The following is a 16,360-nucleotide window of genomic DNA, read 5'->3' as shown; positions in this document are numbered from 1 at the left end:
GTATCTGATCCCAGACCTGTGGTTAATGGTAACTTCTACCTGGAGCCAGGAACGCCAGGGGAGGAGGTGTCATCCCAAAAGCGTTAGAGAGTTCTTCAGAGACAGAGAGCCTGGGGCCTCTCAGTAAGGTGAAACACTACACAACGTTGCAGATGGAAACAGAATGTATAGAGCTGACAAGATTCCCTGATTCCCAACATAACAGAGAATCCTATCTACTCTACACAACACATTTGCTATCTGAATGTTGTGTAACGTTGAAGCCTCCTGAACAGGCCCCAGCTTTAGCCTGAGGTACGGTACAGTACATTAACAACAGAATAAAAGACAAGTTACCGACAGCTACCAAGGCGACAGCTACCAAGGCGACAGCTACCAAGGCGACTGTTACCGCAGAGCAGATTTCTCCTCAGACAAATGCACTTCAGAGTTACATAATAATCATGAGAAATTAAACAAACATGTGCATTAACTGGCATTCACCCAGCTCACTACATCATCCATCTCATCTTTTGGTACACAGAAACAGATGCAGAAATAAAGGGGCGGGAGTAAGGGCCGGGTTCGTCTAATGATTGGCATTATTTTGGGCGTGTCCTGTCATTTCTCTCACCTGTCAATCAATCACAAGCCGAGTGCAGATTCAAGTAAATGATTTTGTTACACGTTATACCCTTTTTAATCTCGTCTGAAGGCGATGAAGTTCATGGGGGGAGGGGAACTATATTTTTCTTCCCCAAAATTTGGGAGGTATTAAAAACTTAACAAAAAACGACAAATAAGTCTGGTGAAAGCCTCAGAAAAAGCAACTACACTGGTTAGTCAGTTAGTTATAACAAACAGAAGTCCAGAGAGAAAGAGATATAAGAGAGTTATTGGAGAGTTCAGGGTATTGGTAGAGGATGTTTTAGAAGGACTGAAAGTGCTTTAAGAGAGTTATTAGAGTTCAGGGTATTGGTAGAGGCTGTTTTAGAAGAGAGTTTAAAGTGAGTAATGTTCTTTCCTTTTTTCCCCAGACAGGAACACTGGGGTACATCACCAGAGAACTGATACAGGCGAGTCCGTCGTCGTGTTCAAGTCACGAGATACGACGTCGTTGTCGTCTTGTTGTTGTTGTCTTCAGCAGAAAAGATGGCAAAACCCTTAGTTTCCGTGTGGTTAGGCTAATTATTTAAGGTCCTACGTCGTTAGTGTTGTACCTCTAGCAAGGAGTTCTCTTTAAAGTTACTGTTGATTTCTATTCCGCTCCTGAGGAAAGAGAGAGAGAGGGGGGGGGGGGAAACAAATTAGAGGATGCATAAGTGGGAGGGGGATAAACACATGGAATACTGTTAGAAAACATCCTCAGGGAAATGGGTATGTTTTTTTACTGAATCGCTTGTCCTCCGTTTATGTGATAAAAGCTCAGTGATGCAAGACATTGCAAGTTAAACATCTAAGGGACAAATCCCCAAGGACCATACATGCACTTCACTTCAACATTTGTGTATGTCACACAGTGGTGTCAACTGAAGATTTCTGCCAAGATTCTTGCTTGTGGAACTCTGAGTGACGATTCAGACGCTCCTTTCTTTCAAAGGCTAGTTTCTGTAACTGTAATCCTCATAATGGCTGAGTGTTCCCTTAACTGTTAATGATGACAGGTAACTGATTTTCACCAGCTGATGATGACTAGGGCTTAGAGCATGGGCAGACCAGCTGGCTGGAGTGTATACAGACATATTCAAGCTCTCCCTATACCAGTCTGTTGTCCCCACTTGCTTCAAGATGTCCATCATTGTTCCTGTACCCAGGAAAGCAAAGGTAACTGAACTAAATGACTATCGTAGCACTCACTTCTGTCATCATGAAGTGCTTTGAGAGGCTAGTTAAGGATCATATCACTTCCACCTTACTCGCCGCCCTAGACCAACTTCAGTTTGCATATCACCGCAACAAATCCACAGATGACACAATCGCCATTGCACTGCACACTGCCCTATTCCATSTGGACAAGAGGAATACCTATGTAAGAATGCTGTTTATTGACTACAGCTCAGTATTCAACACCATAGTGCCCTCCAAGCTCATCACTAAGCTCAGGGCCCTGGGACTAAACACTTCACTCTGCAACTGGATCCTGGACTTCCTGACGGGCAGCCCCCGGGTGGAGAAGGTAGGAAACAACACTTCCACTACGCTGATCCTCAACACAGGGGCCCCACAAGGGTGCGTGTTCAGCCCCCTCCTGTACTTCCTGTTCACTCATGACTGCGTGGCCACGCACGTCTCCAACTAAATCATCAAGTTTGCTGACAATACAACAGTGATAGGCCCGATTACCAACAATGACAAGACAGCCTACAGGGAGGGAGAGCCCAAGCAGAGTGGTGGCAGAAAAATAACCTCTCCGTCAATGTCAAGAAAACAAAAGGAGCTGATCGTGGCCTTCAGCAGACAATGTCGACGAAGCCACAGTGGAGAGGGTGAAACGCTTTAGGGCTGTCCCTGACTAAAATAATTATTGGTCGACCGAGAGTCTCCTGTTCTTTCGACCAATCAATTGGTCGAAAGGTGCTTCTACACCTRMATTGCTTGCTGTTTGGGGTTTTAGGCTGGGTTTCTGTACAGCACTTTGAGATATCAGCTGATGTAAGAAGGGCTATATAAATACATTTGATTTGATTTGATGTTTAAATTTATATTTCCATATATAAACATGTGTTTGAATAAAAATCAACTACAGTCGTGGCCAAAAGTTTTGAGAATGACACAAATATTAATTTCCACAAAGTTTGCTGCTTCAGTGTCTTTAGMTATTTTTGTCAGATGTTACTATGGAATACTGAAGTATAATTACAAGCATTTCATAAGTGTCAAAGGCTTTTATTGACAATTACATGAAGTTGATGCAAAGMGTCAATATTTGCAGTGTTGACCCTTCTTTTTCAAGACCTCTGCAATCCGCCCTGGCATGCTGTCAATTACTTCTGGGCCACATCCATCCTGACTGATGGCAGCCCATTCTTGCATAATCAATGCTTGGAGTTTGTCAGAATTTGTGGGTTTTTGTTTGTCCACCCGCCTCTTGAGGATTGACCACAAGTTTTCAATGGAATTAAGTTCTGGGGAGTTTCCTGGCCATGGACCCAAAATATTGATGTTTTGTTCCCCGAGCCACTTAGTTCTCACTTTTGCCTTATGGCAAGGTGCTCCATCATGCTGGAAAAGGCATTGTTCRTCACCAAACTGTTCCTGGATGGTTGGGAGAAGTTGTTCTCGGAGGATGTGTTGGTACCATTCTTTATTCATGGCTGTGTTCTTAGGCAAAATTGTGAGTGAGCCCACTCCCTTGGCTGAGAAGCAACCCCACACATGAATGGTCTCAGGATGCTTTACTGTTGGCATGACACAGGACTTATGGTAGCCCTCACCTTGTCTTCTCCGGACAAGCTTTTTTCTGGATGCCCCAAACAATCGGAAAATGACTTTACCCCAGTCCTCAGCAGTCCAATCCCTGTACCTTTTGCAGAATATCAGTCTGTCCCTGATGTTTTTCCTGGAGAGAAGTGGCTTCTTTGCTGCCCTTCTTGACACCAGGCCATCCTCCAAAAGTCTTTGCCTCACTGTGCTTGCAGATGCACTCACACCTGCCTGCTGCCATTCGTGAGCAAGCTCTGTACTGATGGTGCCCCGATCCCGCAGCTGAATCAACTTTAGGAGACAGTCCTGGCGCTTGCTGGACTTTCTTGGGCGCTCTGAAGCCTTCTTCACAACAATTGAACCGCTCTCCTTGAAGTTCTTGATGATTCGATAAATGATTGATTTAGGTGCAATCTTACTGGCAGCAATATCCTTGCCCGTGAAGCCCTTTTTGTGCAAAGTAATGATGACGGCACGTGTTTCCTTGCAGACAACCATGGTTGACAGAGGAAGAACAATGATTCCAAGCAGCACCCTCCTTTTGAAGCTTCCAGTCTGTTATTCGAACTCAATCAGCATGACAGAGTGATCTCCAGCCTTGTCCTCGTCAACACTCACACCTGTGTTAACGAGAGAATCACTGACATGTCAGCTGGTCCTTTTGTGGCAGGGCTGAAATGCAGTGGAAATGTTTTTGGGGATTCAGTTCATTTGCATGGCAAAGAGGGACTTTGCAATTAATTGCAATTCATCTGATCACTCTTCATAACATTCTGGAGAATATGCAAATTGCCATCATACAAACTGAGGCAGCAGACTTTGTGAAAATGTATATTTGTGTCATTCTCAAAACTTTTGGCCACAACTGTACATATGCACTGAGCTTGTCTGATGCTTTTAGCACACTGTTTTATCAAATAATTAAGACACACAAATGACTCAAGAGCCCGATGGTCACTCTGTCATTTTCTTTTACAGTGAGTGTCTGTGTGATAGGCGCACGTTGTCTCGCTCTCCTCCCCAATGCCGCGAAAAGGCACCACAGCACAGCGTTTATTGTGCTGTCTGTGCTGAAGCTGCAAATCATTTCAGCCATTTAGTTTCTTACTTGTTTCTGAATGAAAAGTTCTGTTACCGAAATCCCTAATTTCCTCAGGAAAAACATTCCCTATTCGCTCAACCCTTCCTCTCTTTACGTGTAACATGTAAGCATCGCATGCATCTGACCAATAAGGCCTGACCTATAGCCTATCATAATCACATCAATAAATTAGTTATAACAAACCCCCAACACAGTAACACAGATGTAAAAGGGGACATGAAAAAGAAACTTGAAACGGGGCAAATGTTTATTGGTTGCTCAGGAGGGAAAGGGGAAGTCAGATCTGTGGAAGACATTTGACTTAGTTGTGGAAATTACTGGAGATGAAGAAAGGGGAGGGTATAAAGAGCGAGAGCTGCATGCATATTGTGTGTGACAAACCGGTGCAGTTAGATTACAATATTTTTTTTCTGCCTGTTTGGAACAGTGTAATCAACACTAAATACATGATAAGTAATACCAGTCTGTTCTAATTAAACCATTTWTAAAAGCCTTTATTAAAGCATAGAAAATATTAAAAACAGCCAAATCTTTGAAATTGCTTTATCCGACATTTTTCCGTTGCATGAGGCTTGGTGCTCACGCATTGCCTACTCAGCAAACAGATGTTGTGGCCATAATTCATCATCATGCAGTATTCAATGTGGAATTGTTCATCTATTTAGAACATTCCAAAGAACAGGCAGAATAAACAAAATCGAACGTCTGTATGTCGAAAATAAAACAGATTTGTTTGTAACCCTGAAAAAAAAAAGGTCTTTGAACTCAGCAAATTGAGCTTCCTGTATATACAGTATACCGTATTCTAGTCAAGGTTCATCCTATATAACTACTGCTGTACACAGCTTTTCTATTCATATACTGTCTAAACACCCCATACACATCTGACATTGCTCGTTTCATAATTCCATTTTTTGGGGGGGGATTTGTTTTGTATTGTTCGGTATTACTGCACTGTTGGAGCTAGAAAACATAATTTCGCTGCACCTGCGATAACAATCTGCAAAATATGTGTACACGACCAACATTTTATTTGACCCAAACCTTTCCCATACCACCCCCAACACACACACACTCCCCTCTCCTTCCCCAAATACACCCCTGCTGATCATACCTCTGGTTGTGCTGGATGTTTGTGCTTTATTGACTCCATGATGCTTTATTGACTCCATGATGCTTTATTGACTCCATGCAGGCCAGTCAGTTTACTCCCACAACCATTAATTTACTGACATACACAAATACGGGCCTAGCTGCAGTGCATTTCTCTCCCTCGCTCACACGCACGCAGTGGTCAGTGTCAGTAGGCACAGCAGGGGAAGGCCCCAGTGAGACCTGGGCCTCTAGTGTCACTCCATCAAAATAGAGAGGCCACTCTGTCTGGGGCTGGAGGCTGACCTGGTCTGGGTGGCTGGGGAAACAAAGGCCTCCACAGTGTGTCTGTGTCCACCTAAGGCCACTCACTCACATTCACACACTCACATCCACCCACTCACATCAACTAGGGATGGACATGAGTACAAGTACTTGAACAGATGTCAAAGCTCGATCTTTATACAGAGATTACTTTTTTTTGTGCTGTACAATTATTTGGTGGAATGTGCTTTGTGGCTGCCCGAACGGGCAAGTGAAATGTTGTCATGGAGACAACCTTTATTAGCTTTTACTCTCGTGTTCCATTTGTACATTTGCGGGGCACAACAAAACATTACATAAATAACACAGTGCACACAGCTGTTCTCCCTAAATTCCATTTCCCCTCAGTGTCTCATTCACTCAATTGCATTCCGACCGCTCACTCCCATTAGGCATACAGAAATAAAATACCTATAAAAACGTATCTAACCGATGGGATACACAAGCTACATTCTTTGTCAAATGATGACAGTTCCATCGCAAATTCTAAACGGACTGGTTGATTAAAGTAGAAAAATATGTGTTCCAACAACGAGCTGCAGTTTTGGATTAATTGCGTCCCATCTGCTTTCCACTTCAGATACTTTGTGAACTGCTAGTGCCATTTAGAATTGGTTAGCCTCGGCTATAACCCACCCTAAATATAGACAGGTTCCACTCTGAAAATAGGCAAAAACATTAGTTTGATAAAAACAAAGAGTGTATATTTCATCAGAATCATTAAGCATTGCCTACTCAGCAAACAAGGCTGTCATTGCACAGCCCTAGGCTTCTACAACCAAGAGCCACTGCTGAGGTTACTACCTTTATGAAGATTGTGTTCCACAATATAATATAAATATGATATTAAGGTATCAATAAAAGGAATTTTAAATGGCACTTGCTTTTTTTTAATTGACTGAATATGTATATATGGGGCAATTTAACATTTAGGATTTGTTATCTGTAATGGTTATGATTAATTAGGCATTAATTTGTAATCTGTAATTTGTTCTAATTACAGATTTTTTCTCTTCCAGTCGTGTAAATCGGAAAAATGTCATGCGAGTACTCCAACAGTCTCAAAATCTCTAGAACGCCCATCCCTAACATCCACCCACACCCACATCCCTAACATCAACTCACCCACATCCACCCACGACACATATCCTACCACAATAAACTCACCCCACATCCTAACTATCAACTCACTACCACATCCACCCACCACCCACATCCACTCACACCCACATCCTCAAACTCATCAACTCACCCACATCCCTAACATCAACTCACGCACATCATCCACCCACATCCACATCCCTAACATCAACTCACCCACATCACATCCCTAACATCAACTCAACCCACATCCACATACCCTAACATCAACTCACCCACATCCACCCACACCACACTCCCTAACACTCAATACTCAACCCACGATACCACCCACAAACCCATCTCGCCCGAACATCAACTCACCCACATCCCCCACACACCCATCCCTAACATCAACTCACCCACATCCACCCACACACCCATCCCTAACATCAACTCACCCACATCCCACCCACAAACCCATCCCTAACTCAACTCACCCACATCCACCCACACCCACATCCCTAACATCAACCACCCACATCCACCCACAAACCATCCCTAACATCAACTCACCCACATCCACCCACACGCCATCCCTACACATCAACTCACCCACATCCCTAACATCAACTCACCACATCCACCCACACCCACATCCTAACATCAACTCACCCACATCCACCCACACACCCATCCCTAACATCAAACTCACCCACATCCACCACACCACATCCCAACATCAACTCACCCACCATCCACCCACACACCCATCCCTAACATCAACTCACCCAACATCACATCCCTAACATCAACTCACCCACATCCACCCACACACCCATCCCTAACATCAACTCCACCCACATCCAACATCCCTAACATCAACTCACCCACATCCACCCACACACCCATCCTAACATCAACTCACCCACATCCACCCACACACCATCTTAACATCACTCACCCACACTCCACAACCCTAACATCAACTCACCCACATCCACCCACACCCACATCCCTAACATCTAACTCACCCACATCCACCCACACCCACATCCCTAACTCAACTCACCCCACATCCACCCACACCACCCATCCCTAACTCAACTCACCACCCACATCCCCACACACCCACATCCCTAACATCAACTCACCCCATCCCTAACATCAACTCACCCACACTCCACCCACACACCCACATCCCTAACATCAACTCACCCACACCCTAACATCAAACTCACCCACATCCCTAAACATCAACTCACCCACATCCCTAACATCAACTCACCCACATCCCTAACATCAACTCACCCACATCCCTAACATCAAATCACCCACATCCCTAACATCAAACTCACCCACATCCCTAACATCAACTCACCAACATCCCTAACATCAACTCACCCCACATCCACCCACACTACCATCCCAATCACACTCACCCACACCCTAACATCAACTCACCCACATCCCTAACATCAAAACTCACCCACACACCATCCCTAACATCAACTCCACCCACATCCCCTAACATCAACTCACCCACATCCCTAACATCAACTCACCCACATCCCTAACATCAACTCACCCACATCCCTAAACATCAACTCACACAACCCACATCCCTAACATCAACTCACCCACATCCCTAACATCAACTCACCCACATCCACCCACACATCCTACCTACTCACATCCACCCTCCCACCCACTCACATCCACCCACCCACCAATGCCAGCCCACTCACCATCCACCCATCCACCAAGCCACCCACTCACATCCACCCCTCCCACCCGACTCACATCCACACCTCCCACCAAGCCACCGACTCAACATCCACCCCTCCACCAAGCCACCGACTCACATCCACCAAGCCACCGACTCACATCCCCCACCCACACCAAGCCACCCACTCCACCATCCACCCATCCATCCACCCACGCACCGACTCACATCCACCCACCCACCGACTCCACATCCACCCACCCACCAAGCCACCGACTCACATCCACTAAGCCACGACTCACATCCACCCACCCACCAAGCCACCCACCTCACATCCACCCATCCACATCCACCGACTCACAATCCACCGCACTCGACTCACACACACCACCACGCCACGACTCACATCCACCCACCCACCGAACTCACATCCACCCACCCACCGACTCACATCCACCCACCCACCGACTCACATCCACCCACCCACCGACTCACATCCACCCACCCACCAAGCCACCCACCCACCGACTCACATCCACCCACCCACCGACTCACATCCACCCACCCACATCCACCCACCCACCGACTCACATTCACCCACCCCCACGACTCACATCCACACCCACCACCGACTCACATCCACCCACCCACCCACCCAAGCCACCCACCCACCGACTCACATCCACCCACCCACCGACTCACATCCACCCACCCACCTACTGAAACTCATGCACTGAAGGGTTAACGTGGGGGACTGAAGGGTTAACTTGGGGGACTGAAGGGTTAACTTGGGGGACTGAAGGGTTAACTTGGGGGACTGAAGGGTTAACTTGGGGGACTGCCATATTGACACACACATCCCACAGACAACACTGACAAACACACCTGTGCAAATACTCCAATCTACTGATCTAGGTCTATACTGTTCATCCTGTATACTGTCTCCGTCTCCACAGTTAACTTAGCATTGTTAGCTTCAACCCTTTGAGATGACATGCTACAGACCACTCCACTTGACAGCCCTCAGAGTGAGAGGAGATAGGCCTAACGATGTGGGTCAATTAACCTTGTCAGGTTGGGGAGGCTGAGCCAGCGAGGGTTCTGTCAGGACCTGTGTTGTCATGTAGAGGGGTCAGGGCTACAACAGCACCTGCCCCACACTAGGCTACCTCAGCAACCGTCAAAACACACTTCCTACTAACAAATTGTTTTCAGTTCTCCTGAAAACATGGACTTAAAATATTTATGATAGAGAGAGGGAAAGAGAGGGAGAGACAGAAAAGGACAGAGCGAGCGAGAGAGAAAATGAGAGAGAGAGGGGAAGGAGAAAGAGAAAATGAAAGTTTTGTTTGTTGTTTTAGTTTTCCACCTTCAAAATGTTGTACGTATTTTATTGCTCAAAGTGTGTCTGCCTGCGCAAGGAAGAACCAGAGAATAATGTTATTTTTTCCAAATCGTTGCGGAATAACCCTGAAATATAAAACCGTTGAACCATGTTGAAACATAACCCAGAAATTCCCAGTGAAACACATTAGGCACTCAGGGTGGGGCTGGTGGAGAGAACAGCTAATGAAGCAAGAGGAGACTGTGTCTGCCAGAGGCCTGGTGTTCAAAGGTAGATCAGAGCCACTTCTGCCTTTGTTTGAGGGGAGGTATGTGAGGAATGCAGCCTATTTCAGGAAACCCCTATGTGTCCCACTCTCCAGATCACTCTCACAGAAGCACCCAGCCACACAAGATGGCTGCCTCATCAGACCGGGTTTCCTGGTTGGACGCAAGCAGACCCACTGGTGGGCAAAGATGGTAGTGATGATGGTCTGATGACAGGCCTGAGGGACGTGCTGCTAATTCCACACATCAACCTACCTCACCACCTTGGAGTAAAGACACTGGTAGAACCCACCACCATGGAGCAATGACACTGGTAGAACCCACCACCATGGAGCAATGACACTGGTAGAACCCACCACCATGGAGTACTGACACTGGTAGAACCCACCACCATGGAGTACTGACACTGGTAGAACCCACCACCATGAGTAATGGACCACTTTTAGCTAGAACCACCACCCATGGAGCCAATGACACTGGTAGAACCCACCACATGGAGGTACTGGACACTGGTAGAACCCCCACCACCATGGAGTCAATGACACTGTAGAACCCACACCATGGAGTAATGACACTGGTAGAACCCACCACCATGGAGTAATGACACTGGTAGAACCCACCCATGGTAAAATGACACTGGTAGAACCCACCACCATGGAGTATGACACTGTAGAACCACCACCAGGAGTACTGACACTGGTAGAACCCACCACCATGGAGTAATGACACTGTAGAACCCACCACCATGGAGTAATGACACTGTTTAGAACCCACCACCATGGGAGTAATGACTGGTAGAACCCACCACCATGGAGTAATGACACTGGTAAGAACCCACCACCATGGAGTAATGACACTGGTAGAACCCACCACCCAGGAGTATGACACTGGTAGAACCCACCACCATGGAGTAATACACTGGTAGAACCCACACATGGAGTAGACACTGTAGAACCCACCACCATGGAGTATTGACACTGGTAGAAACCCACCACCATGGGAGTAATGACACTGGTAGAACCCACCACCATGGAGTAATGACACTGGTAGAACCCACCACCATGGGAGTAATAAACTGGTAGAACCACCCATGGAGTAATGACACTGGTAGAACCCACCACCATGGAGTACTGACACTGTAGAACCCACCACCATGGGAGTAATTAACACTGGTAGAACCCACCACCATGGAGTAATGACACTTGTAGAAACCCACCACCATGGGTACTGACACTGGTAGAACCCACCACCCATGGAGTAATGACACTGGTAGAACCCACCACCATGGAGTAATGACACTGGTAGAACCCACCACCATGGAGAATGACACTGTAGAAACACCACCATGGATAATGACATGGTAGAACCCACCACCATGGAGCAATGACACTGGTAGAACCCACCACCATGGAGTAATGACACTGGTTAGAACCCACCACCATGGAGTACTGACACTGGTAGAACCCACCACCATGGAGCAATGACACTGGTAGAACCCACCACCATGGAGTATGACACTGGTAGACCACCACCATGGAGTACTGACACTGGTAGAACCACCCACCATGGAGTAATGACACTGGTAGAACCCACCACCATGGAGTACTGACACTGGGTAGAACCCACCACCATGGAGTAATGACACTGGTAGACCCCACCACCATGGAGTATGACACTGGTAGAACCACCACCATGGTAATGACACTGCCGGTAGAACCCACCACCCCCATGAGTACATGCCTATGCCTTGGTGAACCACACCGATGGGTAATGACACTGGTAGAACCCACCACCATGGAGTAATGACACTGGTAGAACCCACCACCATGGAGTAATGACACTGGTAGAAATGGAACATGGGAGTAATAACACTGGTAGAAATGGAACATGGGAGTAGACTAGAGGCCTATGAACTAAGACCTCAGATGATAGACACTGACCAGTACTACACTGTGTGATAGATGGTCACTAGTCAGTCAAACTCATATACACACTCTGCTGCTGTCAGCTGATACAATAGGGGTGTGTGTGTGAGTGTGTGTGTGTGTGTGTCAGCAGCACGGTTCTCTCACCCTCCGCAGGGCCTCTTCCTCCTCCTGGCGGTTCTCATAATGTGCAAAGTCATCAAAGATTGAGGTGGTATGCTTGAAAGTTGCGATAATTTTAAGCACTTGCTTTGCCTTCTCCAGAGGCACCTCCTGAGTGTCCCTGGAGTTGGTGACGGGCTTGTTGTCATTGTTCTCCAGCCTGATGTGCCTCAGCTGGTTGTTGGGCACGTCCTTCACAAACGCCCACTTCACCTCAAACTTGCCCTTCCACTTGTCCTGAGACCAGACGCCTGCGTAGGAGTTGTAATCCACGGGTGAGCGCATCTCCGCCACGCCGCAGAAATGACCACTGCCGTTGACGCTGAACAGCAGGTAGAGGGGCCCCTTGGCCCCCAGCGAGCGGTAGGCCCCGTCCAGGCGCTTGTTGCCGTGCTCGGTGCTGCACCAGATGGAGTACTTGATGGAGCGGTGGATGTCGTCCTCAGAGTAGCTCTTGATGATGAACACACGGCCGTTCTTCAGGTTCCAGTCAAAGTCTTTGGGGTTGTAGTTGTTGAGGGACCGCAGTTTCTCTAACACGGGGTGCACCTCCCCGGAGCAGGGAGAGGCACTGAGGGGAACCCCACCAACACCCATCCCAAAGCCCTCCGCCCCTCCCTGGTTGAAGGTGCCCCTGTTCCGAGGAGCCACCCAGCGGTTCTGGGGTGGGATCTGGGAGTGTTGGTGTTGATGCATGGGTTGAGGGGGGCCGGGCTGGGAGGAAAAGTTCTGGTGGGGGTGTTGGTGGGGGTGAGGGGGACCTGGGGGAATCTGCTGGGGGTGTTGGGGGGACTGGAGCGACTGCAGCTGAAAGGGTTGGTGGTGCTGCTGGTGTTGGTGCTGATGTTGGGGCTGATGTTGGGGCTGGTGTTGGTGCTGGTGCTGGTGTTGGGGCTGATGTTGGGGCTGATGTTGGGGCTGATGTTGGTGGGGCAGAGGGCTCTGCAGCAGGGGCTGGGGCTGGCCCATCAGGGTCTGCTGCACCATGGTCTGAGGGGGCATCATGGTCTGAGCTAAGGGGGGCTTGTTGAGGGAGCCCTTATCGTCCCAGGTGCCAATGTTCATGTTGTGCTTGATGGGCGGCGGGGGAATGGCAGGGGCCCCCATCCCCATGTTGGCTTTGGGCTTGACCTTGGGCTGGGGCTTGGCCGGCTTCCTGGCGATGGCCGCCCAGGACGTGGGTTTGGGGGCTGAGGAACTAACCAACGGTGGCATGCTATTGGCCGCCATGCTACTCATGCCCCCGAGGGGAGAGCCGACAGTCTTGGTGACGGCGGCGCCCATGTCCGTTCCCAGTTTTAACCCAGTCATGCCCTGCTCGATGCTGCTCAGCACCGGGACCTTACTGAGCTGGGCGTCACTGCTGAAGCCCGCCTGTCCGTCAGTTATAGCCCTCCCCAGGGAACTAGGGGTGTAACCATAACTATTACTATAGGCATTGCTCTGTGTGGACTGGCCCTGAGAGACACTGGTGCCCCAGGTGGAATAGTCTGCGTTTCCAGGGAAGAAGTTGAAGCCATGCTGGCTGAGGAAGGGAGGGGTGTTGCCCAGGGCGCCCGGCTGGCTGAACACCCCGTCGGGGATAAAGTGGTGCTCGCCGTTGCTCATCTGTCCATAGGTGGTCAGATAGGGCATGGGGGGATCCCCCGCGGTGGACCAGGGCGCCTCTCCCAGGGAGTAAGGGAAGCCTATGGAGGGAGCATAGTAGCTGGGCATGTAGGGGTCGGACATTGGTGGGTAGCTGTTATTCTGCAGAAGGGGAGAACAGGGGTCAGTTAATGGATGGTCTGAGCTAAGGGGGGCTTGTTGAGGGAGCCCTTATCGTCCCATGATGATAGAAGCTAAGACAAATCTTGCCCATCTCTCTTCAAAACCGTAACTAAGAAATAAATCAGCGTTCTTTTTAAAGGAGCAAGTTTGGCTTTCAATGGAAATTATAGATACCAGCTCTATCAAATGTTTCCCATAGCAACAAGTGAAGACAGCAACAGTTTTATAATAATCTGTCAGTTGTTGTTGTAATAATTGTCAGAGTTCACAAGAATTTATTTTATAAGTAAATTGGCGTGGGTGATAGTGGGTTTGTTCTTGGCTACATTTCCCTAGAATTCTATAAGACGAAGTCAGCTTGTCCACCCAGGCACAAGATGATGAACACCATCCAGTTTTCTTTATAGTTAAAAAAAAATCAACAATAATTCCACTATCAAAAGGTCATTTTTAATACTTTTCCATTTAAAAAGGAGTCAGTCATCTGTCAATAGCTCCTCCTTCACGTAGGGTACTATACAATGACTTTAGGTTAACACTCTATACACCCTCATATATCACTATAAGACACTATTCTGAGGGTTCATGCAGGTTCAAAAGGCGCAAATAACACATATCGCCTCTATGCTGTGGAATGTCAAGTTGCATGGCTGAAAGGCTTGAACACAATGGGTACACTCACTCACCTGATTTGTCTGGCTGCTTAGGTAAGGTTCAAAGTCTTCATCGTTTACTCCATCCTTCTGATGCATTGATCCGTTTTGCACTGGAGAGGAAAATATGGTTCTTAGGTTATTCTTTAGATGTGATATMACCAAAAAGGTCTCTCGGCTAAAATAAACCATTGTGTTTTAACAGATCTATAAACTAATAATGAACAGCTGATAAACCCCCTTATWTTGCCTTTAAGCAGTTGGGGTATAACAGCATAAGTGGCAACACCCAATAATATGACAGGCACAGTGGTGTATGGGTATATTTAGTTAGTTTACCTACTTTTGACTGATGACACCAGGTCACCAAAATGTGGTGGAAGAGTGATCAAAGCAGTGATTTAATTACACTCTTTCGTTATCACAGTTTTCACATAAAGTATTTCCCTCGTCAGACAACATTTTGACTGCCATCAAACTCCACAACAACCATGCAATAGTAAAAGAATACGGTGACAGGAATACCTTTATTTCCTTGTCCTTTGGGTCTCTGACATCAGAATGGGCAAGTGCAAAAAAAATAAAAGGGAAAAGAGATGTATCAGATTTAGCATATTAGGTAAATGTTTGATAGGGAGAAGAGTGATGGTAGCATTCATGCAAGGTGAGCTAGGCCTAGGCTACTGAATTACAATCAATGATTCTATACCAGTGGCTGTACATCACAAACATTTTACGCACATTCAGCCCTAGACTAGTTTATAGGCCTACGGCTTCCTTGGGATTATTGACCGGATGTCAAACGCACACTGACATCCAGTAAACGTGCCGCATAGTACAGAATACAGCAACCGGCTCAAGCTGGAGCTTGTTGCCGCYGCTGCGCAGCCGGTAGGCTACTCCGAGGTTCGGCCTACATAGCAGCTAATAGCTATCATATATCAAATACTTTTGCCTATGTTATATGGCATGGCTACCACACTGAATGATAGCAGCTGACAAAACGGTTGACAATGCTCAAATTACAACGACAAACATTTCACGACAGTGGGYTGTCAACAATAAGCACCTGATCGACTGTGGTTGCAGACATCCTCCAGGAGCCGAAACGGATTTCTGTTTGCGACTGTCCACTGTTTCTCCTGCTTCTGCACTCCRGTATTTTTCTCAGCTCGTCTCGGGTTATCCAATCTCTGTATGTAGAGGCGGTGTTTTTTTCCAGTCGTCAGATCTTTCCCTACAATCTTTTCTCGAGCGCCGAGGATCGCGACTTTGTATCTGCCTGTGGTATTAAATGTTTCTGATCTAGTTGACGTTCGGCTACAATGTATCACTTACTCTGAAACTGCCTAATGCCAGATTGAAATATCCCTTACTCTATTCCACAATGGCGGATTGGCTATTATGCCGCGTTCACATGCTAGTTGGAACTAGGAAACGTGGAAATGTCCGACTTGCTATCTGGTTGTAGTTATACACGTGCCGCCGTTCAACGAAATAGCAAGTCGGACAT

At 47.3% G+C, this 16,360-nt stretch overlaps 1 protein-coding gene across 1 annotated transcript; it reads right to left on the bottom strand.

Annotated features, from left to right (window-relative positions):
- Positions 1-1,035: 1,035 nt before the first annotated feature.
- Positions 1,036-16,252, bottom strand: LOC112068194 (YTH domain-containing family protein 3). Its single transcript, XM_024135272.2, has 5 exons — positions 15,917-16,252; positions 15,373-15,397; positions 14,881-14,960; positions 12,410-14,173; positions 1,036-1,248 (listed from the first exon to the last, which is right to left on the bottom strand). The coding sequence occupies exons 1-5, from the start codon at positions 15,938-15,940 to the stop codon at positions 1,225-1,227; spliced, it is 1,917 nt and encodes a 638-aa protein (XP_023991040.1). The 5' UTR covers positions 15,941-16,252; the 3' UTR covers positions 1,036-1,224.
- Between the last annotated feature and the right edge of the window lie 108 nt (positions 16,253-16,360).

The sequence above is a fragment of the Salvelinus sp. IW2-2015 genome, unplaced genomic scaffold, assembly GCF_002910315.2.
Source record: "Salvelinus sp. IW2-2015 unplaced genomic scaffold, ASM291031v2 Un_scaffold220, whole genome shotgun sequence".
Lineage (NCBI taxonomy): Eukaryota > Metazoa > Chordata > Actinopteri > Salmoniformes > Salmonidae > Salvelinus > Salvelinus sp. IW2-2015.
Note: the sequence above shows the minus strand (reverse complement) of the source record. Positions and strands in the feature narration are given on the sequence as shown.